Genomic DNA, 24,834 nt, shown 5'->3' on the forward strand with positions numbered 1-24,834 from the left:
AGCCTTCTTCTCAAAAGCTCCTGTGACGACGCCTCGGGTGATGTGCAATAAAAAGATCTCACACAGACTCGTGTTCACGGCTGCTTTTTTGGCACGCTGTTTATCTGAATCAGTCCACTAATTTCATTTTGTAGTTCATTCCATCAGATGGAAAGAGAGACTGGGACACTCAACTTGAACAAAAAGCGTAAATGTGAATATCGAGACACGTCATCCAAAGAAGAGCCCAATCTCCAAGACACCCACTTAATAAGGAAACCCAAATAGAGCTTCAAATGAATCTGTATCGTCAAGTGCTTCATTTACCTCCTATTCATAATCCTTTTGTACACCAACTCGCAGCCATATAATCTATCAAAGTCGATATTCTTCAGCAAAGCTGCTTTTTAAGTTGCACAGAGCATGTGTTAAGGGCTTTTTGTGTAATACCGGATGTCAAGAGGAAGATGAGGAATGAGACACAAGTGAGAGAATATGAAACACAAAATCATGACCGAGTCAGGATGAGCACAGGCAGGAATTAGTCCTTCTAGTCCTCTTCAGGGGATACATGCACACTCAGTCACTTACTTCAATAGGTAGAACACTTTTTTAAGCAAACAGCTATTACCTGTGTGAGTGTCTGACATGTGAATGGAATAGATGCATGAAGCATGAGGACAAAGCTAAGAGGTCAGTCGGTTTCAGTGCATCATCTCGGGTGCCTGAGATACATGTGATGTTCTAGGATTGAACCAAATGTGCCTCCTGTTCACTCAAACCCAGCAATCACCGAGGCTAAAACAGAATGGGTCATGTTGGGACATTCATCTGAGCCACATTTGCAGCTTTGTGAGACTGTACCTAGGCACACTGCTGATTTCATTTAGCTGCCGAGACAACATGCTCACAGTGACAGAACTAACATGCTAACAATCAGGATGCAGGCTGAGCTAACGCTGAAGATATTTCATCCGAAATGAACATGCTAACATGCTAATTGGCCTGGGGCCTTTCTGTGAGGAGGTGGCCTGTTTTCTTTGTGTGTTCGTGGGTTTCCCTGCAGGTCACATGCACCTTTAGTTAATTGATGACTACATTTCCCATAGGCCTGAGAAACTCTGATGGACAACCGAGGCTCATGTTGCAGAAAGCAGGACGTTATTACAATTTGTGAGCTAATGTTTACTAGCTCAAAGTGATCATGATCATGGAAATCCAATCAGCATGTTGAGCAACTCATAACCTCGGAGGAAAAGGGTGATTAATGGTCTCAGCATCATAGATAACCATACAAATTGGCACATTCATCCATCCAATAGTTGTGTTTTCAGTTCAAGACTACAGAGCGGGAAATGTGGAAAAAAACCTTCAATGAATCCGTGGATCCATCATACTTGTTGTCACCACTACACACTTAGTTGCTGGGGAATGTTTTGTTGGGTTCAATGCTGACTGACTCATCTAAATACTGTTCCAGATGAACTGCATCTCTTCATGGTCTCACAGCACACAGAACAACACAGAAATGGGCACCGCTGATTTTAAATGGTTCCAACACAAAATAATATTTATTTTAGTTTTCTCACATTGCTCTTGCAGATCCTTCATTTCATCCTGAGGTGGAACACAAAAGTTTGCAACCTAGTTGTTAAATCCCAAACTAAATGTGCGTGTCACACAGTGGATTAGGACAAATGCATTGGCAAATGCAGTTCTTTAGAGTCGCACTTCACCGTCTTAAACACCACTCATGCTAGCAGGAGTCAACAGCCTTGAAACAGTCAGATGGAAAAGAAGCGCTTAGCTTAACATTGGTGAATTAGCACATTTCATTTTGATACATAAATATAATTAATAATAAATCGCACATTGCAGCTTCTGTATTGAATATACAGTACTTGTATTAATGTCATATTTAATTTATCTTGTGCAAAATGAAAACAAAAGTTAGCTCAAAGTAGTTCTCACAGAGCTGGCCAAAAGCCCCTCTTTAACCCAATCCCATGAAAAGGCAGAAATCAGCTCCCATTGTCCCTAGTAATACAAAATGCACTTCTATCTAAGGAATGTTTCTCATAGCTTAATGTGCTCAGTTAGTTTCGAAAATATTTAACTTTAAAAACATTATTTTGTGACTTCTCTTTAAAAATTTATATCTTCAATATGAGCAACCAGGCCTGGGGCCCATTCCATCACTGAGTGATTGAGTTACATCCTTCCAAGTATTTTGCTAAAATTGTGTTAAAAATATGAAAACGGTAAGACGGTAATTAACTAAATGAATTTAGGACGCTGAGGTTATTTAAGATTTTGAGACATTTTCTCACATATAGTGTCAGTCTCAGCCTGTGTTCTATTGATTAAATATTTACAGTATCTTCCATGATTGAAATGGCTTAACTGGGTCAGATTCAGAAGGAAATTTGATGGATTTTTGAGGGTTAGTAATAGTAAGAGGATGGCATTCATCTAGGAGACAAATGATAACTGGACCATGAGAGTGGGGCTCAGAGGTGATATGGGGCAAATTTTTATTAACACCAGCACCAGAAATATCAGTGGTTTTTAGAAAAATAACAATCAACATGGAAACAATAAACAATCATCTCCAATACAGTCTCATTTGTTAATTTTAATCATATCAATCAATGTAACTGTAATTATTAGAACAATAATTTCTTGCTGCTCTGAATTTAGCAGAAAGTAACCTGAAGTAACTGTTGTAGCTTGGTTTGACAGTGTCAGACTGTGGAGAGTGAGTCTATTAGAGAAAAAGGTGTTTAAAAATGTTTTTCCCTTCTCCTCTCATCAGCCTCCTGGTTTGGACAAAAAAACTTCTCTCTGAAAATTTGAATGCATGAAAAGGCCAATCATTTTCTGCTGCTTTGAATCACACTATTCACTATTTCTCCAGGAGGAGAAATGAAAACAGGCTAAATCCCACACAACCTTGGTTATTTTTTTACACACAACTCTGACACCTTAATTGCGGCTTTTGACTCCACTATTGTGTTATGGTGACAATCTGTTACTCCTGGTAACTGTGGAGTACTATTAGTTAGGGCACTGGCAGCTCCTTGTTCTCTTTTGTGGGCTGCAGTTTAACTCTGAAGGTTATTTGAGTCAGGAGGTATTGATATTACCTTTAGTGGATGCTTTACATTGTGTTGGTTCTGTTAAGTTACAATGTTGATGTTAGAGGAAACTGAAATCTCAGCTTTAACACTGGTTCAGTGCATGAATGCCTGAATATGAATAATTAGATTGTTTTCCCTGTGCTGGTCTACCACCAAAGATGTTCCTGCTCTCCACTTCTCTGCGCTGCTAGCAATCAACAATTCAAAGAAGCATGTTCCCAAATTGTTCGGCTTTCTTTTGACTTTGACATGAATTGACAGCCTTTGCAAGCAATTACTAAACCATATAACATCTCAGAGAACACATGCTTTTCTGAATTTTCAGTTCAGAGTATGCACAATGGTGACAGCTGCTCAGTAAGGAAATTAAGGAGAAATTAATGTTCGTAGTCATTTTCTCATTTGTTCTCCTGTCACTTTAATTAAGCTCCCACAGCTGTAAGAGTCACCACATCTAGTCTCAATGTTTTAATTGACCTGTCTTTACCTCTTTTCTCAATGTTCCTTGCTGTCGTCTCAGATCTGTGTGTTTATATAAATGTGTTTCTGCCACATCTGCTCCTGGGGTGAAAGCAGTACAAACACCACGTCAAGAGAAACCTCATATAAGGTGTTTTGATTGACAGAAACACAGAGGGTCAAGCTACCAAGCTGCGAGAGGTTAGTTCGGCTCAGGTGTGCAGATCAGAGTGCCGAGCCTTAACATTGGGAAAACTGATGAAAGTTGGGACAACGTCAAACGGGCACAAAACTTTGGTTTAATAACAGTCATGACCTACGTTAGATCAAAGTCTGGATGTGTCAGTGCTACGTCAAATTGTCAGTGTGTTTATTGGACCGCAAAATAATAAATGTTAAGGGATATAAATGGGTTCAGGTGCTACACAAACATACACACCCACACAAATTCATGCTTTCATATGATTATGCTATCTTTTTTGATATCATAGCAAGAGCATAAGTTAAAAATAACGTTGATTACGTATGATTACCTTGATTACGTTCTCCGGTAAACAATGACTAATAAAAATAATTTAAGCATGTTCAAACAGAAAACATTTAGCGCAAATAAAGAAAGACGTCACAGTTTCCTAAATCACGTCACTGTTGTGGTTCTATATTAGAATTTGTCTGCCAAATACACTTTCGACAACACTTGGTCTCAAAAGTTAATGTGATAAGCGCTGGTGCAGCTGGGTTAAATAAATTACAAGCACATTAGAGACCATGCTATGTTCAGGGCTCAGACAAGTAGGGTGATAATGGAGGGGAAATGTATGATTTGAGCAGTCCACCTAATGCAGTAGAAAGCGGTTAAAAGCATCAATTCTCAAGTGTGTGCTTCATTCATGAAAGAACATATTTTTTTGCATGGCTGTCAGTCAGTCATTGAGTGTGTCCAAATATTTATCCTGCTCATTAAAGTTATTTCCAGTTTTAATGTTAATGTTTAAGTAGTTGGTTGGGGCAAAATTTCTCACATAATAAGCAGTGGCACAAAAGGAGCAGACTCATGCTTTCGTTTCGCAGCAGCAATTAAACACTGCAGACACATTTTAGTAAGAACCATGCAACACAACTATTATCGATATGCAATTCTTTAAATTAACACCAGTTGTTAAGATTTGGAATCTTTGACCATTGCACAAAGCGATTTGAATGTCTGTCTGTCAGTGACACATTAAGCTGTACCCAGCAGCATTGCCTGGAAACTGGAAACTCTGAAGAGTCATATTCATGTGATACTTTGTTTGCTTGAATAAGAAGCTTTAAAAGTATTCTCTGAAAAGAAAATGTTTCACTTTGAGAGAAAAATCTGTCATGCTAGCTGTTTGTTTCTGGTGAATAAAGAGCTCCATCAATCAAATGGACTCCACTGAGAAACATGACTCTGTGCTGTTTGGCAGATTACAATTGCATAGTCCCAGCTAAAAGCTGACCCTTTTCCCCAGTTTAAGATAACCTAAGGCAACTTGCCACTGATAACAGTCATATAATGGACAGAAAAAGTGCCTGCCCTTTGTAAAAATTAAAGAGCATCCTTCTTAAAATGTTGAACAGCGTCTTAATGTGTCGAAAATCAATTATTTATTTGGGTCTGAAACTCTACAACCAGCCCTCAAAGGCCACTGATGATAAACTCATTTTTATTTCCCTGATAAGTCATAGTGATGTATTTAGGTGCAATTTTTAAGAATTTAGCTACCCTTTAAATGAAATGCTTTGATAATGTGTTAAATAGATCCCATCCCTAAATTTTATAATAACATTGAGCCCAGGACATTTGACATATTGTTACATGGAGATCCTGCTGCTATTTGCTATTGGCTTGGTTCTTTTACAACACAAAACCTTAAAACCTGGACATTAAAGTGTAGATGTACAAAATTATATAATTATATACAACATCCCTTTCTGTTCATTAACAAAGTGCTTGGTGAAAAAGCTAAATCTGCTTTTCATGACTTGCCTGTTAACACAGGGGGTTATTGAAGGAGAGCCCCTATGAAGTCACTGCATTGTCAGTTTCCCTCTGTTTCTTTCACAAAAGCGAGACAGCACGCTCACAGACATATAATTGCACACAAAATGAGTCAAAGTTATAAAGCGTGTGACATCTCTAGGAGGTGTCAGATGAGATGGGTTTCTGATTCTTCTTAGAAACAGAACGAGCTGTATGCCAAGATGTGGCCTGAACAGAAAACAGCTTGATTTTTGGGATAATCAGAAGAGACACTTGGAGCAAAGAGGACAATTTGAAGCAGTGAAAATTGATAAGTTGATGATTGAAATGCTTGGAGATGCATTATGTAATTAATTTTAATTTTAATTCAACATAGAGGTGTTGGGCTTGTTTCTAATGTTTTAATGTTTTTCAATTTACTTTTGTGATTTTTGTCACTAATTACAGAAACTATCTGAAAAAGCAACTTCAACTTATTAACAAACATGGCAGTGAACTATTTACAAATCCTGCAGTGGGAATAACATTAGTAAATCTGACAGATTTGTTGCCTTAAAATCTGATTTTACTCTCTGGAAACTCTTTGGGGAAATATTTGGTTATATTGTGTTCACTAATTATCTGCTAACATTGACTGACGAACATGTGAAGCTGGGCAGGTGTACTGAGACTTCAATCCCTTTCACTAGTGCCAAATTCCAAAATATTGTTAATGAGAGCAGTGAAAGTGAGTCAAAACATCAGGTGCAGGCTGAAAATCCAAACTACTCGGTTACTAAGCTACTTTAAGGAAAAATAAAGGAATTAAAGCAAAGATATTAGATGACTGATGTGTGTTGATCAACTCATTTGTGTAAAAGTCCTAGAAGGCTGGAGACTACAGCGCATGCACAACATAAGGAGCTAGAGGACGTCCTTGTCCTTCTTATTTGCATTTTGGAAATTTTATTTGAAGATGCATCTATTTTTCTCTCAGTAGCATCTGGTTGAGAATCTATCTTGACAATCACAAGTGATCTATCAGCACCCGTCAGCCTGTTGTGCCTCTTTAAGTTTTTGTTACCATTTTGTAAACCGTCTGTACCTGCCTGTGGGGAAATTAAGGGAGGGAATTCTTCATCTTTGGTTAACTTGGTGCGTGCCTACCGTAACTGTCACCAGGGTAATTAAGTGTTTCTTTGGGCAGTAATTGCCAATTTAATCTTGCATGCTCACCTCCTGATTTGTGGTGTCAGAACTGTCAGTCAAGCTGGGTGTGGTTTCCATGGGGATAAGGGAAGTGTTGAAGTCATCCCCAACAGCCAATGACCATGAAGTAAATGACCTGTAGTCTCATAGACAGGGTTGCCATGGAGAGGTACTTAACCTAAATTGTAATTGTGCCCAGCCTTTACCCCTCAATTAATTGGGTTTTTGCTCTTCTTCTCCCCATCCCACTGCCTAGGAGGAAAATGTCCAGGAGTAAGCTGTGGAAACAGATCGAGTGTTTCTGAAGTGATGCTTCACTGAAAAACTCAACAAAGCTCTTTTGAGTAGCGAAGGGGAAACAAGATTGGTTGATGGTCTGGGTGTGGTGGTGGTTGTGTGTGTACATACTTTATCTTCTGAAAACCTGATGCCATGGTCATGGCAGATACACGATGAATCTGAAGTGTCAGGTTACAGATGGGACTCGGGTGCGTCTACGGCATACTTTAGGCATAAGCCTACTTTCTCTTCCTTAAGAGCACCTGTTCTGTTTACTAACACACACAGGAAGGCACACGTGCACCCCATGTTCCCTCGGGTAATAGTTACATTACAACACAGGTGACTTGAGAAGCATTTGCCAACATCACTGTGGATACTGATCTAGTCTGACTTGCCATCCCTACAGTTGGAGCATTCGAGTGGGAGTGAATTCTCATTTAGACCCCTGTTAATTCTATTTCTTACTTAAAGATGCTGGAAATGGGGCCACCAATATACAAACATGACCTGCTTCAATCTCCATTCATTGCATGGATTAAATCAGCTCTCATGACTACTGATCTGCCATGAGAAATGGGATTAATCAACCAAAGACTCTACATCTGTCTGAAAATTAAAAACTGTGTTCATCAGCACATAGCTCCATGGTTCTGGTGTTATTTTGGTGACATGGTGAGTGGGTGGCATTCTGTCATAAAAAAAACATCAATTCCACAAAGGTAAGATGTGTAAACTGACACATTTATGGAGCACATAGAGGTCAGTCGGATGATTGGTTCATTGAGAGGTGGAGTTTAATTGCTACCGCTGATTACACAAAAGCAGCAGACACTAGAAAAACAAAATTAGTTTAAAGTATTGCAGAGTAGATTTCAATTTTGTTATGCAATGTTTCAATGTCACAGTGACAATAAAGATTGTGATCTGATCTAGAATGCATATCAGCAGATGTGTGATTTCTTTGATTTGCAAAAACTTGATTTAGCAGATGGACTTAGAGAGAGACATTTTAATATTTTTTGGTCTCTTTTTTTACAGAGCTTGATACTTTAGTGGATGTTTGGTTGCTAAGCTTCTTTGCTGGCAGCACTTCACTGTCTTGATCTGGAAAAGATACAGCAGAGTTTTGGGAAATCCAATTTGATGGGCACCAACAGAGAATGTTGTGCATCTCACAGATAGAGTGTGTTTAAAGTAAATATACACAACATGCTCTTTGAACTACCTGCACCAGGACCTGAATCACATGATATTTGAAAGAGACTTATCAGTCTTCTATCTCAGCATATGAATGGGAAGTAAAGGTCACATTTGCGATTAATCAGTCAACATAATATTAAATCATGCATGATTAATTACACATGGCTGAATAAAATGTGTGATTAATGTTGCATATTGAATTAATTTAATTAACATGGTTGTCATATCAGATGAAAATTACCTCTCAAAGGTTTAGGGACACATTATTAGTTTGAAACTAACTAAGCAGCCGACAACATTATTCCAAACTGTAGCTTAAAACCTCATCAATATCCTAACAATATTAAAGATGTCTGTTTTATCCTTACAGGTCTACCACAAATGTATTCTGGTAAAACACTCCTGTACACTCACGAACAAAATAAATCCCTACTCTGCAGCTTTGTTCATTCAATGAAGCTGCGCTGCTCTTTGCTGCCCTCACATGCTTCTTGAGGGAACTTTCTTCACCTTTCAGCCAGTGTATGCACATACCTCTGCTCTGATCCAGATATGTTACAAAGGCTGGACCAACAGATCACTGACTCTACAAGTCAAGGTGTATAGGCTTCAAGGTACCTGAGCCACAGCCCCCTAGTGCAAAGTAGCCATCCAAAAGGGAGCTGAATCCTGTCAGGCCACCCATGGCAGCATAAGGGACATCTCTACCTACTGGCTGAAACCGTGCCTCCCTCTCAGGTTTTGTCTCAATCTGAAAAAGAATAATGTGATTTGAATTCAAAGTATGCGAAGGGTGCAACTTTTTGTCTGAAGAGAATTTCTTCTTGTATTAGTCTGGCAAGAGCCTACATTCATTGTTAGGCTCTCCTACCAGAGTCTGGTGAGCAGAGCAGGGCTGGCCACAGCCACAGATGTAGGTGCTCTGAAATCCAGTGCAGGAATTGCCTGAAAAATACATTTTCAGGAAACAAGTATTTGAAAATCATCTGGAACATATGTTGAAGTGACTAAGGGCTGCAGTGAACTACAGCCATCTATAATCATGGTGGTTTAAGACTCACACTTCATGCACAAGTGGCCAGTAGCTTTACTGTGATCCTGTGGTAAGTGTTTACACCTGCAGCGGACAGGGTTTGGCCCATTTCGAGGAACATACTCATAGGCAGAACAATGACATCCCCTAACCTGGCATGGGAGGGACAGGGGCCGCTCAGGGGGAATCACTTCAAAGTCAGTCTTATGTTGCTTGTACCTAGATGGGGCTCACACATATATTCCTGCATTCATCTATCTGGAAGAAGAAATTAGCATTTAATGTTCCATGGTGTAATGACTTGCCTATGTGCGCAGAAGCACTCTGTCTCAGGACCAATGAGTTTACAGTCGATACCGTCTGGCACCCCAAAGCTCACATACAACCTGTTTTTCAGTCGCTGAGGGAGCACCCTCTTTTTGTATTCCTCATATTGCTCAGGTGTGAATGGGGTACCTCCGTCATCATCACCCACAATCCTTGAAACGATAAACACCCTTACATACAGTAAAGATTGTTCCCAGCAGACATAGCAAGTATTCACATATAAATGCACAGGTGGACACTTACTATTAATGGATATATGTACACATGCACCAAAGTCTTATTCCATGTTAGCATTAGCTGTTGTGTACTGTTGGGTCTTACCCAAGAGATTAGGCAGTCGTCAGGAAAGATCTATTTTAAAAGTATCCAAAGTTGAGACAAACCTTCTGTACTCCCAGTACTCATCAACTGCTTTTAAAGCTGATTGATCAAGGCAGATTTTCTCCATTGTCAGAAACCCAGAATTGATAGCTATGGGCTTTGGTGTTACAGAGCAAACAACATTTGTTTACCTCCAGCTTGCTGGGTTACCAGGTTGCTATGGAAATCGATGTAGACGTCCCCCTAACGATCGCAAAATAAACTGCAAGAAAAGGATAAATAAATGACAGTTACCATTAAATACACTCAAACACACTTGGAGGGAGATAAAATGGAAACGAAAAAAATAAAGCAGGTTGTAGTTGATAATTTCTTTTGCTTTGTAGCTAAGCTAACATTTTGTACATTATTATGCTATGTTTTGGCTGTTGGCTTCCGGGTGTTGCGACTTTGTGGAATATGAATACATTTCCCATGATGCCGCGGTAATGACGCACTTAGTAGACGTTCAGGACAACCATGACAGTCTGCACCGTTGCTCTTGGGCTGCATGCTTGAAATCTTAGCTGCCGACTTTCGTTTGCAATGACCGCGTCATTTTTTGAGAACGTGGACAGAAAGAGTCGACTTCCCGTCGGAAAAGATGTCGACGTGAGGCACAACAGCTAACTTTTTGTTTTTAACGTAGGGGGCAGACTGTTTCCCCCAGCGACAGCGACAACAGCCCCGGGCTGTCATACAACAAGCATCATTCAGTGTCAGCCAGGGCTAGCAGCTGAGCTCACAGTCGTCGCGTCCTCGCTTCACTGAAGCCGGGTAGTTCCTGCTTCAGCCTCAAGAGACTTTTGAAGCCACCCCACCGCGGTAATTTTTTTGGTTCTTACCTGGAAACACTACATTTGCAGATAATGCTTTTCCTTCTCGATGACTGCTATGTTTGAGTGTGGCCGAGCTAACGTGGCGAGCTAACATGAAATGTTACTGGAGTTGGAAATAGCCCGTTAGCTGCTAACAGTTAATAAAAAGAAAACATAAGTAAAAAGTATTGAAATTAAGTCTCAGAGTACATCCTTCCCTCCTTCGTGGCTAGATCTGTTTTTGGCTTGATGTGGTGTGTTTATCATTATGAATTCAGGGTGTCAACACGGTAGCTAAGTTATCGTACATCCTAGTTACTGGGATGTCATCACACGTGTTACCACTTCTTCCACAATAATAATGTCATTATTTAGTTTGAGCTTCAGCTTCATCCTGTCGCTGAGTCTACCAGCTGTTGCTGCTGGGGTCAGTATTCAAACACTAGATTAGTTACTTGGTCTAGTAATGTCTGCCTTACCCCGGTCAATCATCCCGTTAGAAACGCTATTTTTAAACAAGTGGAACAATCATTGTCTGAATGCTGCGTCTTTCCATGGAGCAATGACAGGGTCAGGTGAGTGGCTCAGTCTGACAGTGAAGACAGGTCAGTATTAGAAAGCCAAAGCTCTCCATATTTTAAACAAGTGCCAAGCCTGAGATGAATATGAGCAACTAAGTGAAACGTGAGGCAAAGATACATCCTAAATTCTTATCTAGTCTCGCTTGGTCGCTGACACAACTCATCCTTATCTTTCTGACAATGCAAGCCCCAGAGAGTAATAAGTTAACCTTAAAATATAATGGGCTCTTGGCTGTGTGTAGGCTTCCTGCCATCATGTACCGTTTGTGCAGTTGCCTGTCTTTGAGATAGCTGTGCTGGTTCGATGGTGTTCTTTTTCTTGGAAACAGCAGGCACTTTGACAAATGCTAAAATCAGTCTTGTTAATGTGTTGTTGATATTTTTATTAAGTGGCATAAATGCTTTGTGGTTGGAAGGGCAAGCCAAAACCGTTTGTTAGGTTTGTTGAGAGAAAAGGGTGCATCCAACTGGTGAAATATGTTTAGCTTTTTGTCTAGTTTCTGTTACTCTCATGCTGCTTTCAACTCTGACCCACCCAGGTCATGTTCAGATCACAGGAAGTGTGTATGTGCATTGATAGACACTGTGAAATGTTCCTAAACTTGTATTTTAATAATTTATTCTTTATTATTTCCCTCGGTCATTGGCCAAGCTTAGACCTCAATAGTAACACTCCCACACCCAAGGGAGAGCACAGAGAATGAACTTGATGACAAAGTTGTGTAAACTGAGAAATGGCCATCTACTTTCTCCTGCATGTGCACAGTGGACTTTTGGGCTGTTTGTTAGTCTAATAACCACTGTGGAGATGGGAATAGAGACTGAATGCCTTTTATGTTTCTGTCTCTTGCAGCTTCTCTTATCTGAAGCTGGAAAATGGGGCCCAGGAAATCTAAACTGGTAATCAGGTTTCTGCACTGAGGTGGCTTATAAAGATTTGCAATTGTATACCCTGACCCAAAGTAGCAAATAAATCTTGTTTTATAATAGCTAAATAGTCTAGAAAACCACTTTAATGTGGCTATCAGCACTTCTCCAATAATGATGAAGGGAATTTGTTCTTCATCTATCACATACAATTGTATTAGAAAATACTACTTTTATCCACTAAGAAATCCACCACAGTCATTCTCATTAAAAGCCACAATTCTCAGCAGGGCACTAAGGCTAGTATGAGTTAACATAGACACGCTACATAAATGATGCCTAAATGGTTTTAAATCTGCAGAGAGTCAGATTCTTTGCCCAGTTCATATTATCTTTGCTGAATTATTACAGGAAATTTGATAATAATGTGGCTTTTTTTTTTCCTCCTGTCTGTCTGTCTGTCTTGGTTGACCTTTCCAACATAGTCAACAATGTCTGCTGATCCCCTCCCTGAAGGCTCTGGGTGCATTCATGATTTGGTCTCTGAAATCATGAAACCACAGAACCTTCTCAAAACGCCTTGATTCTTGGTGCCTTTCAGCAACAGCTTCTGTCTTGATCAACTTCCTGCCATCTGCCATTATTCAATAACTTTGTCAAACTTGAGGAGAGCCAGGAAGCTCTAGTGGTTTGAGAGATTCCTCCTCCTTACTTGAGCAACACACTTAATCCATACTAGCTCAAGGGATGCGTTGTAGTGGACTTTAGTTTCTGACCTTTCTCTGGATAAGGACAGCAAAGGAAAGAAGTTCCTTGCAGGCAGTAATCAACGAGTCCAAACAGGACCATCAGCCTCAGATCAGATCTCTGTAGTGCCCCCTCTTCTTCACTGCCCCCAGTACCATGCTGGGTGTACTCCTGAGGAGGAACATGTCCCAGAAGCTGAGTATGCTGTTGCTGTTATTTGGCCTGGCATGGGGCCTTATGCTGCTGCGCTACACTGTGCAACAGCCTCGACATCAGAGCAGCGCTGAGCTACGTGAGCAGATCCTGGAGCTCAGCCGACGATATGTCAAGGTCCTGACAGAGGAGAACCAGAATTCACCAGGAGGGCCTCAAGGAACCTCTATGGCTGGCTATGGTAAATAGTTAAAAATATGTGTGGAGTAATGCACATTACCCTTGGTTAATACTGTATACGCTTTTCCTGTTTCACTGCTGCTTAAAAGCATTTATTTTCTTCCTTGTACTTTCTTTCTCTCCGCTTATGCACACACAGCTGATCTGAAGAGGACTATAGCTGTGCTGCTGGATGACATCCTGACACGGCTGGTCAAGCTGGAGGGGAAAATCGAATTGGTAGTCAATGCCTCCTCCACTAACATTTCCCACACAGCAGGGGGCGTCCTGGCCTCCAGCCACCCAGGGACATCCCGCCTTCACCCACACATGCCTATTAGGCCACGGCCACATCAAGGAGCATAGCCTTGATAGAGAATCAAATTTTTGTTTTTAGCACATCACACGTTTCCAGCATTGATCAATGATGTAATAACATCAGATAATTGAAAGCAATAGGGAAGAAAATGGACATCCAGAAACGTTAAATTTGGGATGCATTTTAGAAGAGAATGGACTTTTTCATGCTCCGTCTTATCATATGCTGATATTTATTTTTGTTTTTTGTTTTTTAAGCAAAACTGTCCAATGAATTTTTATCTTTTCATTGTTGGTTTTATTCTGCTTACATATTAGCATTTTTTGTAACACAATATTTGAACCTTGAAGCTTCAAACAAATGCAAAGAGAAACTTAGAACTAGAATTTAATCTCTGGGCACGGAAAGTATTCACACTTTCTCAGTTTTCACTCTGTTATATTGCAGCCATTTGCTAAAATCATTTAGGTTAAATTTTTCCTCATTAATGTGCACACGGCACCCCATATTGACAAAAAAACAAAACAAAACACCAAAATGTAGACACTGTTGCAAACTTATTAAAGAACAAAAACTGAAATATCACATGGTCACAAGTTTTCAGACCCTTTGCTCAGTACTGAGTAGAAGCACCCTTTTGAGTTAATACAGCCATGTGTATTCTTGGGAATGATGCAACATGTTTTTCACACCTGGATTTGGGGATTCCCTGCCATTGTTCCTTGCAGATCCTCTCCAGATCCTCTCAAGTTCTGTCAGGTTGGATGGTGAATGTTGGTGGACAGCCATATTCAAGTTTCTCCAGAGATGCTCAATTGGGTTTACGTCAGGGCTCTGCCTGGGCCATTCAAGAACATTCACAGAGTTGTTCTGAAGCTACTCCTTCGTTATTTTAGCTGTGTGCTTAGGCTCATTGTCTTGTTGGAAGGTGAACCTTTGGCCCAGTCTGAGGTCCTGAGCACTCTCCCCTGATGTCTCAGTTTGGCCGGATGGCCAGCTGGCCACTGTGCTCTTAGGAACATTAAGTGCAGCAGAAGTTCTTTTATAACCTTGGCCAAATCTGCGCCTTGCCACAATTCTGTCTCTGCGCTCTTTCGGTAGTTCCTTCAACCTCAACCTCATTTGTGCTGACATGCACTCTGAGCTGTAAGGTCTTTATATAGACAGGTGTGCGCCTTTCCTCATCAAGTCATCAACCAATTTAATTAAACATAGCTGGACTCCAATGGGCAGCATGGCAGCATAGTGGATAGCGCTGTTGCATCACAGTAAGGTTGTGGGTTCAGTTCCTGGGCCTAGGGCCTTTCTGTGTGGAGTTGGCATATTCTCCCTGTGACTGCCATATGAGCTGGGATTGGCTCCAGCACCCCTGTGACCTGGTAATGGATAAGCGGTTGAAGATAGATGAATGAATGGACTCCAATGAAGGTGTAGAACCATCTCAAGGATGATTAGAAGAAATGGACAGCACCCGAGTTAAATATATAAGTATCACAGCAAAGAGTCTGAATACTTAAGGCCATGTGATGTTTCAGGTTTTGTTCTTAAATAAATTCGCAAAAATTTCTCTCTTTTTCTGTCAAAATGGGGTCCTGTGTGTACATTAATGAGGAATAAAATCAACTTAAATGATTTTAACATGTAAAAAAGTGAAAGCTTTAAGAATGCTTTCTGTACCCACTGTACATACTCATACACGCCTATATTGTAAAGATAATTACAGAACTGCTTCAACATATCAAAATGCTGCACTGAACAGCACAGCCATTATAGTTAGGAATAGCAACATTTCAGGTTTTTGCTGGTGCAGTTGCAACAAATGAATAAGATCCTTTTTTTTTTTAGCTTACACGTGTAATGATTTTAAGGATAATGTAACTGTAAGAGATAATCCAAAGAATGTTATTTGCACTCCATCAGAATGTTTTGTAATTGCTGCAAAACAATTTGGGGTTAAGCAGAACATTATGGGACAATGTCTATCCTCTACTGTAAAAATTAGCCTGTGTAATTTGTTTCAGTTGTAACGAAATGCTTACCATGTCCGGTGTTAGGAGATGTTTTGATTTAGATGTGGAACAGATTGAATGTACCGTGTGGTCAGTATTTAGCCCCGTAGTGCTATTAACATGACTGACCTTCTGCTTACACATCTTCAGGGTTTATGTTGCACTGTGACTTTAGAAGTTTTCTTAAAATACTGGGCTCATCCAACTCTGAGCTGTATTTTATGCTTTTCAATAGTCATTCTTCCAGAATGAATACTGAGTATGGTTTCTGCATTATTTTGAAATGCCAGCAAAATACCGTCACCGTGTCCTGGCAAGAGGTAGAAAATCTTTAATTTGCTTATCGCATTGCTTATTTCAATTTTTTGTCCGGCCACAAAAAAGGCACAGTATTTTCACCAATCCCCAATTACTTGGGGATTGTGCAAGACAAAGGCAATGTGAGAGGAAGACTGAAATTTGATTACTAGGGATTATTACTTTGTTTCTGAATGTTGCTGACCTACTATGAAATAGGTCACTAGACTGAATTTATTGACCTTTGCCTCATAATGCAAAACTAGAAAAGATGGTGAACCAGTCAGCTGTTGTGAGATAGCTTTACTAAAAAAATTGACCTCATGAAAAAATAGCTACCTTTTATTTAATATCTATAAATAAATTTGATGAGAAATATGCCTATCTTATTTTGGAGATGTAGTTATTATGTGCCTTACAAAGAATCCAGCTTTATGTGGTTCTATATAAATGTTAACCCCTTGGTTTTATCCTCTATGTGTGTTTATGAACAAGTGTGAAGATGTATGAAGATATATTAATTTCTGTTTTTATTGACCCCCACCTTCAGTTTCTGAGCAACTTGACATTATCATCTACCAGTGAAATTGTGGTTTATCAACGACAAAAGTAATAGAATACATTTACTTAGGTACAATATTAAACCTGAAGTTGGTCTTTTATTCTAGTTATTCATTCATCTCTCCATCTACATCTGCTAATAAAGTAGTCGTAGCTCTCATACATGTAAAACTGTGCTCTTTTGATAAAATATTTTTCATGATCCAGGACTGTGCAATCATTTAAATGCTTCAAGAATATATTTCTTTAATATTATTTGAGTAACTATAACACCAAATGTAACATCATCCATGGCAAGCCATTTTACCCGTAAGGGTTTTAAATGCAGAACTTCTATTTGTAATGCAGTGATTTTCATCCTGTTGTTATATTTTAATACTCTCTAAATGAGCTTCCATTGTGTTATGAGACGTTCAAGGACGCCTTGGGTTTTTAGTTAGTTTTTTTTTTTTTTTTTTTTTTTCTCAAAGTGGGCGTGAGCGACGAGAAGGGAGATGACGTCAGACTCTGCGGCACACAAACATACCACCCACTTCACGCGCCATCTTCTTCCTAGCAACCAGCCAGGAGTAGATGAGTAGGAGCCCGGAGCGGGTTGTTCGTCTAAGAAATACGTTCGTGTTAGCTATACTGAACAATGAGTGACATCGAGGACGGAAACTGCGAGGCGCGGGTAAGTCGGCCAAATATCTCCCTTTCTTCCCTTTTTTTTCCGTCTTCCGTGTGGCTGCTCCTTAAAGGGCACTGTAGGAGAATACGCCGCTTGCTAATGTAAATTTAAGCTAATTCTACATTAATGGCCGAACGTCGACGTTGCGCGCTCTGTCGGCCAACCTCTGCTGTGTTTGAAGGAGGGCGTCCGCCTCCGGTCGACTGTGAAATCGAAAGTATTTTACATGATCAGTTCCCGCTCTGTTAACCAGACTGCTTCGCCCGTACTCCCCCAACGTTTCCAGCACTTGAGGCTTCACTCACCAGCTGCTGGCGACGTTGAAGGAGGAAAACGACCTGGTTCTTTGTGCCTTTGCTTTAACTTGTTCGGACATCGCTGTTATCGCCGAAATCGTTATAATAATAATAATAATTATTATTATTATTGCGCTTCCTTCACCTGGGTTTTAGTTTTGTGTGTTATGTAAGTATATTGGATGTAGTCCTAAGCCACTCTTCCTTCCCTGCTTTCACACTCGAATTTCCGCAATCTGAAATAATGCTAAAGCACATACACTAATATATTTATTGTAACCATATGATTGAAATTGTTGTCATTTACATTCTGGAATATTAAATATTTATGTAATTGTACTGCATTCAGTGTTTTCTCATTTCAAGAGTCTTTCATTTTCTTAAACCTATGATCTTAATTTTATTGAATGTTCTTTTTTCATTAAGGTTATTGTTCGTGAAGGATTTGAAGAGTTTTATCCAAGAATGATGAAGAAAATTTTCAAGATAAAAGAAGGCTAATGAAAACATGTACAGAGCAGAACATAGAAGTGGAAAGGGAGAAAATGTGACGGAAGAATGGTTTCAGATAGAAGCGCTTGCAGTGTAATGGCTAAAATGAAACTGGTGTCAGTTTGGGTGAAGAGAGGAAAAACAGACCTGGAATCAGAAAATAAGAAAACTGAAAAAAGAAGAATGAAGAAGGATAGAAATCCTGAGAGAAGGGACTAGCGTGTAAAGAATCTGGAAGAATGAATGTTTCTCTAGGTTAAGTAAATATACTGTTTGTGTCACATTTGTCTTTTCTTTGCTATGCTCTCTTTCTGTAACATAGAAATGCATGTTTTATTTTTCCCTTGATGGCCCAGGCGGACATGGAAATAGACCTGTCATGTACATTTGTTATATAAAGTTAATGACATGCCACATTGTACACCAAATATTTATATATTGAAACTATAAGATTACTAACCTTTTCCTTCACAGTATATAAGCTGTACATTTTAGACAGGTCCATCTATGTGTGCAACATATTCTATGTTTCTGTGGAAAGAAAGAAATGAATGAGAAGATTGTTAACTTCCTGCTGTGGCAATAGGGGTCACGGTCCCCATCTAAATCGGATCGTGGGAGTCCAGCTCGGGTCAAGTCGGAGAGCAGGTCCGGCTCCCCGAGTCCATCCCAGGCCTCCAAACGGTCTGAGTCCAGATCCCGCTCTCGGTCAAAATCTAGGTATGTTTTTTCTATTTTGTTATGGCCCTATTTGGTGTTGCAATCACATCTTATTGCAAACAAACAAATGGTCATTGATGGATAAAATGTTGTACAGTTGCTTTGAAAACTTTAACTCACTTGCCTTCCTACTCTTTTATGTCACTTATAACTGTCCCCCCTGTTGTATCATAAAATTTAATACCACTTTTCTTTTATTTGATACTTTTCAGATCTCATTCTAAGCGGCACTCAAACCGCCGCTATAGCCGCTCCCGCTCTCGGTCTTATTCCCATCGGAGGAAGTCCCGCTCTCGTTCTTACAGCCCTGAATACCGCCGTAGGAGGAGCCAAAGTACTTCCCCAATGTCCAACCGGCGCCGTCATACTGGCAGCAGGGTGAGTTTGACAAACTCTAAAGATACAAAGAAGAACACAGGAAATATCAAGAGCATTTTTCTGTATCCCCTCACCTATTTTCAAAGTCTTAGTACTAACATTTTGACATGTCGTGGCATGGATATGATTATCTTATTGAATAATTTAGCCCACCATTGTTAGGGATTTGAATATAGTGCATGACCTTTTTCTTAATAGGTTAAATAAAAAATTGTCACTCTCAAAATCTTAGAGCCACTTTTTCACACCAAATTCATACTTGTTAGTTTAAAAAACATTGCACGCAAGTAGATGCACTGCGAGTTAAAACGTGTTGCAAGTTTTCAGTCATTAGCTTATCATTCCCAAACCGTTTCCTCTTTCTAATATCATTATTTAAGTATGTTTTCTTTGTATTACATTCACTAAGGAGATAAACTGGCTACGATTTTAATCAATTACACACAAAGTTTTGCAAAAGGATTTAAATTGTTAAAGAATGGATTTACAATGATTTGGTGATTTAAGCAATACTCAGTATTAAGTGAGGCTCATGTACTTTCTTTTGTTTTTTGTTTTGTTTGTGAGCAAATAACTTTCCAGAAGACTGTGGTAAATGCTGTGGGAAACCACTCTGACATTTAATAACCCCTTTCATTAACCTTCGCCCTCCTTTCATTATATCAACAGAGCCATGACTTCACAAAAGAAGCATACAGTCATGGCGGTGATGCTGATGTTAGGGTATGTGGACCTTCTGACATATTTTGGGGAAACAGCAATGTAATGTTTGTGTGTGGGTGAAAGGTGCTGCTCCCAGTGTAGGACAGCATGATGGCTGTAGAGGTTAACTATCAAAATAACTTGTGGAAAGAAAATAAAACTTAGTATATACAGAAAATAGGGGAAATTCTAAAACCAAAATGACATTGAGTTTCATATCTGCAATGTTCATTAGATGACCTACGAAAGTGCAAAATTGCCCTTCTGTATTTAGGCTATGGAACATGATTGGTAATTCAGTGATTTTATATTCATTTTATTGCGCCAATATAATTTGTTAGCAGCAACATTCAGTTAGTGCATGTGTGTATATGTATTTTTTAATGTATTTTAATTATAATGTGGTACATGTTTTTCCTCATGACAATATATAAATGTTTAATGTAATATACCTTGCTACATACTGTTGGTGTAAAGACATGTAGCTTTACACCAACAGCATGTAAGACATGTCACTAGGTTTAGTGACTTCATTTGTTCTTTGACAACATCAAAGCTTTTCAGCCATCAACTGAAGGGAAGGGGAAACATTTAGTACATGGATACACTGATGTTTAACTATTGATCAACGCAGGAGATAATGAATATGTTTATGCTTAAAATAATTATTGTAAATGCAGCGTAGAATTAATATATTTTGGTCATCTCCCAGCAGGCATAGATTCTTATTAAATGGCCGTTCTCCCTCAGCACCATGTCGGACCAGTTGTGTGAAAGGTCAAAAATATTTTTGTAGCCATGTAGAGGCCCATGTGATAACATAAAGCAGAAATGTTCAAAGTAGATGACAAATGCATTGTGTTTTTTGCTGTGTATAGATTTTCTCAGGACATATTTTTGAAAGCAGTTTAAGGGGTTATTAAAGCTGTCATAGTTTGCCCACTGAGCATTTTTTTTCTGTTGTTGTTGTTGTTGTTGTTTTTCATTTGTACAACTAGAGATGCTTAAAAATGTTTTAGTACCCCATTGTAAAAATTAGCACGCAGTCATACCTTTTTAGGAATAACTAAGTTGTAAACCAGTGTGAATACACATCCAATGTAGTTGGGCGGGTATTTTCACCTGAAACTGTGAAAAACCAAATATGAAACAAAAAAAATTAATGCATTATTAGATGTTAGTTCCAAGTTGTTTTCTGTTTTTGAGTTTTGGAAAGAAATGCCTCTACACCAGAGGTCTCCAACTCTGGTCCTGGAGAGCTACTGTCCAGCATTTTTTTTGATGTTTTCTGCTCCAGCACACCTGATTCACATGATCAGCTCATCATCAAGCTCTGCTGAGGTCTGGTCAGGAGCCACATCTAATTTTTAGATGACCTGCATGTTTTAGATTCCAAAACATACAGGTCAATAGCTCCCCAGGACCAGAGTTAAAAACCTCTGCTGTACAGTGTGTTGTGTGCCCATTGCATTCATTACACATGAAAATGGTTGCCCCACACACACAATAAATCATGTTTTGTTTGGATTTTGTGTGTATAACCTCAGGGAGATGCAGCTGGCTGTGCCATCAATGCTGACCTTAATTGTTGACTCTTCTAGGCAAACCCTGACCCCAGCACATGTTTGGGGGTGTTTGGCTTGAGTCTGTACACCACTGAGCGTGACCTGAGGGAGGTGTTTTCACGCTATGGTCCTTTGGCTGGTGTCAATGTTGTGTACGATCAGCGCACTGGTCGCTCCCGTGGCTTTGCCTTTGTTTACTTTGAGAGACTGGAGGACTCCAAAGAGGTATGCGAGTTGCCGGTGCTTGCGTATTAGCCAGATAGGTTGTGCGCTTTAGTCCCGGTCCTAGAGACTCTATTACTTTATATCATTCTATGTAAGGGCCAAATGAACTAACTGATCTTATGCCTATTGTAAAAAATGGTTTGTAGTTTGGTATGAGAACTAGTAAGTGAGATCTATTTGTAGTATTGTCAAAACTAACCCTAACCTAGTGTTGCCACTTTTGGCTGACTTTTCATTAGTTTCATATCCATGTATAGGCACTGGCAACGAGAAACTATTCATCAGTTTGTTTTCATAGCTGTAGTACATACAGGTTCAAAGGTCCTTCACTTTGGATAAGGCCACCTGTTGGGTTTTTGTCTTTTGTTTACAATTTATTCAGATGTAATTGCATCAGTACACCACTAGGTGTCTGCCTTCTCTCAATATCCCTCACCTTACCAAGTGGTGTGTGTGTGTGAGAGAGATATAGGTGGGTTGTTGTGAATTAAATATTATTTGCAAAGCACTTGCACTAATTTGATAACATCTTTGACTTGTGCTCCCAAGGCAATGGAGCGGGCCAATGGTATGGAGCTGGATGGGAGGCGGATCAGAGTAGATTATTCCATAACTAAACGTCCCCATACCCCAACACCAGGAATCTACATGGGCAGACCAACTCAGTAAGTTCAGCACTAATGTCAAGTCTGACATACCAGTTTATTGTGCAGTGCTTGATTTACATGGCATGGTTGAATTCCTTGAGAAGCATGAATCTGCATTTGAGCTTTCAGAAGTGAACAACTGGCATAGTGTAATGTTCCGATGTCACACTTGTATCTGTCTGTCCTTTCTTGAAACTAAATTGGAGATTTGTATCTGTTCATGCTGAATTTGCTGTTTCCTTACACACAAGAAAAAGATACCTGAAAGTCACAACCCATGTTTCTCTATATTTTAACAGCAATGGTGGTGGGGGTGGAGGTGGAGGTGGTGGTAGCAGTAGGAGAGGAAGAGACTCGTACTATGACCGTGGCTACGATCGCTATGAAAGATATGATGAGTATGACTATAGGTACAGGTGAGTTATAATTTGTGAGCACAAAGTCAATGTTCTGTTCCTCCGTGAGAGAACATGGATTAAATTTTGTTTTTCTTTGCAGTCGTAGGCGCTCTCCATCACCCTACTACAGTCGATACAGGTCTCGATCACGGTCTCGCTCCTACAGCCCACGTAAGTTTGGAGACAACTGCGTACAATAGGAAGCTTGCCCAACTGCAACTATTGTACTTTCTTCAAACATGAGACTAGACTGCTGCTAGTTTGTATAATTAAGGATTTATGTACCTTACACAATGGTAGAATAAAAGATTGATTGTATTAATAATTAACTGCCTCTAATACTAATTTTATATTTTCTTTTTGCAGGACGATACTAAGTTACGTCTTTCAGTGTTCATCTTCCCTCCAATAATTGATGGTGTGTGACATATCAAGATGTTGGGGTTTTTTGTTTGATTGTTTTTTTTTTAAGGGGGAACATTTTGAACTAGCATATCAACAGAACTCTTGAGTTTGAAATAGTTCTTGTTTACATGCAATAGATGTCTTAATTTCTTTAGATGTTTCTCACTCATCCATCTTGAATGTGAGCAAAGAACTTAGCAACCACTGGTTTGTGTTGCTTCATTCTTGGACTTACAGCCGTCCTTCCACCTTATTTTTTTGCACCAGTGATACATTTATTGTGTTAAGCAATGCTTAGTGAATTTTTAATTATTCCGACACCCCCTCAATCATTGTTAATATCTTAATGATGGGGAAGGAAACTGGGTTTCAGGTGATGTCAGATACATTCAATTTTATATCCTGTATTAAGTAAGAAAATATAAGAATCAAGTCTGTATATGTAGGGTGGCAATAACAAATTTGATAAACCTCAGTGTTACCAAGCACTAAATGAGTTACTGGTAAGTGTAGCAGGTGAAATGGTACTGTAAAATAAAGTGCTGCCATGTTATCGGTGGATGATTCTCTGCTCACATTCTTCTTCTTTTTTTTTTTTTTTCAATTTAGTTGAAGAACTAATTCCAATTTCTCCAGAGAGTTTTATGTATTGCATTTCTTACTGTTGTTTCTTTGTATGGAAATATAACTGTGAAAACTCCAAAGTTTGTAAGGTGTTTTTCTGACTTGATATGCATGAAATTGAAGTTAGGCTTTGGTTGTATAGGTGGGAGGCAATACTGTAAGTTGAGTGGGTGAAGTGGGAAAATGAGCTGGTAGATGCTCACAGAATAAGACCAACTCCAAGATGTTGTGCATGATGACATTCTGCTCACACAAATTTCAAGTGGTTGATCCAGAGCCACTTGTTGAAAGAATAGATTCTGTAAAAAGTTCGAGCTTTTTCTCATTCAGGCTACACAAAGGACAACATGCTACACAGGACTTTTTACCGAGCTTTTATTTGATGTGTTTTTGTTGCAAAAGATAAAATTTCATATGCAAGAAAGGTATTTCGGAGTATTGTGTTGCTATGTGAGAGAGACCTTTTTCTATAACATATTTGCAGGAAAAACAATAACTTCTGCTTTGCTCAAGCTTCATTATGGTGCTAATTAAAACACAACTTTCCCACAAGTCACCTGAACAAAGATATAAAGCATTTATTTAAAGACATAAAATGTGTGGTTAGCATCATGGAAAGAAGACAGAGAGTGAGCTCTGTCCATCAAATTGTCCTGCCTTAAACACATACTCTCAAGACTGCATCAACGCAACATCAAAGTCACTTGGTGTCCCAAAGCAATACAAGTTTAGATATTTGATGGGAAATCACATCTTTCAGCTGAGTGGCTTAGTCACAAAGGTAGACCTGACAGAGGCCTCTTCATCAGTAGACCTTCACCCTAATAATAAGGCACTCCATTCAGATGGGGTTAATAATCACTCCTGACAAGTCATGGGGCCCCAGAGTTATGCGTTCATTCACACTGACTCCAAGATAATTCTTAAGGTCCTAAAGTAACCTCGAGCTAGAAGAATAGAAGGGTCAAAGTGTGAGGCATTTCCCCATAAAGACAGTCAAAGCCCCAGTTAGATGAGTAGCATGTACGTTAGTACTCATTTTAACCTTGGATTTTTATGGTTGGTGAACTTTGGTCATACACATTGACCTATACACCATAGACAGAACCATAAAAAGTTATTGTGCCCAGATTAAAAATACACAGCAGTGATTTCTTGCAGGTGCATG

General features: G+C 39.4%; 3 protein-coding genes across 3 annotated transcripts; 2 read left to right on the forward strand and 1 right to left on the reverse strand.

The window, feature by feature from the left end:
- Window positions 1-8,839: 8,839 nt before the first annotated feature.
- Window positions 8,840-10,061, reverse strand: fam221a (family with sequence similarity 221 member A). The gene is made up of 5 exons (XM_029514840.1): window positions 9,997-10,061; window positions 9,592-9,765; window positions 9,315-9,505; window positions 9,125-9,198; window positions 8,840-9,004 (listed from the first exon to the last, which is right to left on the reverse strand). Exons 1-5 carry the CDS (start codon window positions 10,059-10,061, stop codon window positions 8,840-8,842), a joined length of 669 nt encoding a protein of 222 aa, XP_029370700.1.
- Window positions 10,062-10,447: 386 nt separating this feature from the next.
- ccdc126 (coiled-coil domain containing 126) lies at window positions 10,448-16,735 on the forward strand. Its single transcript, XM_029514952.1, has 4 exons — window positions 10,448-10,798; window positions 12,226-12,272; window positions 12,725-13,380; window positions 13,519-16,735. The coding sequence occupies exons 3-4, from the start codon at window positions 13,143-13,145 to the stop codon at window positions 13,722-13,724; spliced, it is 444 nt and encodes a 147-aa protein (XP_029370812.1). The 5' UTR covers window positions 10,448-10,798; window positions 12,226-12,272; window positions 12,725-13,142; the 3' UTR covers window positions 13,725-16,735.
- Window positions 16,736-17,064: 329 nt separating this feature from the next.
- On the forward strand, window positions 17,065-24,094 carry tra2a (transformer 2 alpha homolog). Its single transcript, XM_029514572.1, has 9 exons — window positions 17,065-17,217; window positions 18,589-18,722; window positions 18,935-19,100; window positions 19,770-19,823; window positions 21,404-21,592; window positions 22,142-22,257; window positions 22,539-22,655; window positions 22,738-22,808; window positions 23,004-24,094. Exons 1-9 carry the CDS (start codon window positions 17,182-17,184, stop codon window positions 23,012-23,014), a joined length of 894 nt encoding a protein of 297 aa, XP_029370432.1. The 5' UTR covers window positions 17,065-17,181; the 3' UTR covers window positions 23,015-24,094.
- The last annotated feature ends 740 nt before the right edge of the window (window positions 24,095-24,834 follow it).

Source organism: Echeneis naucrates, chromosome 11 (genome assembly GCF_900963305.1).
Source record: "Echeneis naucrates chromosome 11, fEcheNa1.1, whole genome shotgun sequence".
Classification (NCBI taxonomy): Eukaryota; Metazoa; Chordata; class Actinopteri; order Carangiformes; family Echeneidae; genus Echeneis; species Echeneis naucrates.

Coding starts and splice junctions, on each gene's coding strand:
- fam221a (XM_029514840.1), bottom strand. CDS start 10,061: ATGGAGAAAATCTGCCTTGATCAATCAGCTTTAAAAGCAGTTGATGAG. Junction 9,199..9,314: donor TGGCCACTTGTGCATGAAGT/GTGAGTCTTAAA, acceptor TGTATTTTTCAG/GCAATTCCTGCACTGGATTT. Junction 9,005..9,124: donor GCTCTGCTCACCAGACTCTG/GTAGGAGAGCCT, acceptor ATTCTTTTTCAG/ATTGAGACAAAACCTGAGAG.
- ccdc126 (XM_029514952.1), top strand. CDS start 13,143: ATGCTGGGTGTACTCCTGAGGAGGAACATGTCCCAGAAGCTGAGTATG. Junction 13,381..13,518: donor AACCTCTATGGCTGGCTATG/GTAAATAGTTAA, acceptor ATGCACACACAG/CTGATCTGAAGAGGACTATA.
- tra2a (XM_029514572.1), top strand. CDS start 17,182: ATGAGTGACATCGAGGACGGAAACTGCGAGGCGCGG. Junction 18,723..18,934: donor CGCTCTCGGTCAAAATCTAG/GTATGTTTTTTC, acceptor GATACTTTTCAG/ATCTCATTCTAAGCGGCACT. Junction 21,593..22,141: donor GACTGGAGGACTCCAAAGAG/GTATGCGAGTTG, acceptor TGTGCTCCCAAG/GCAATGGAGCGGGCCAATGG.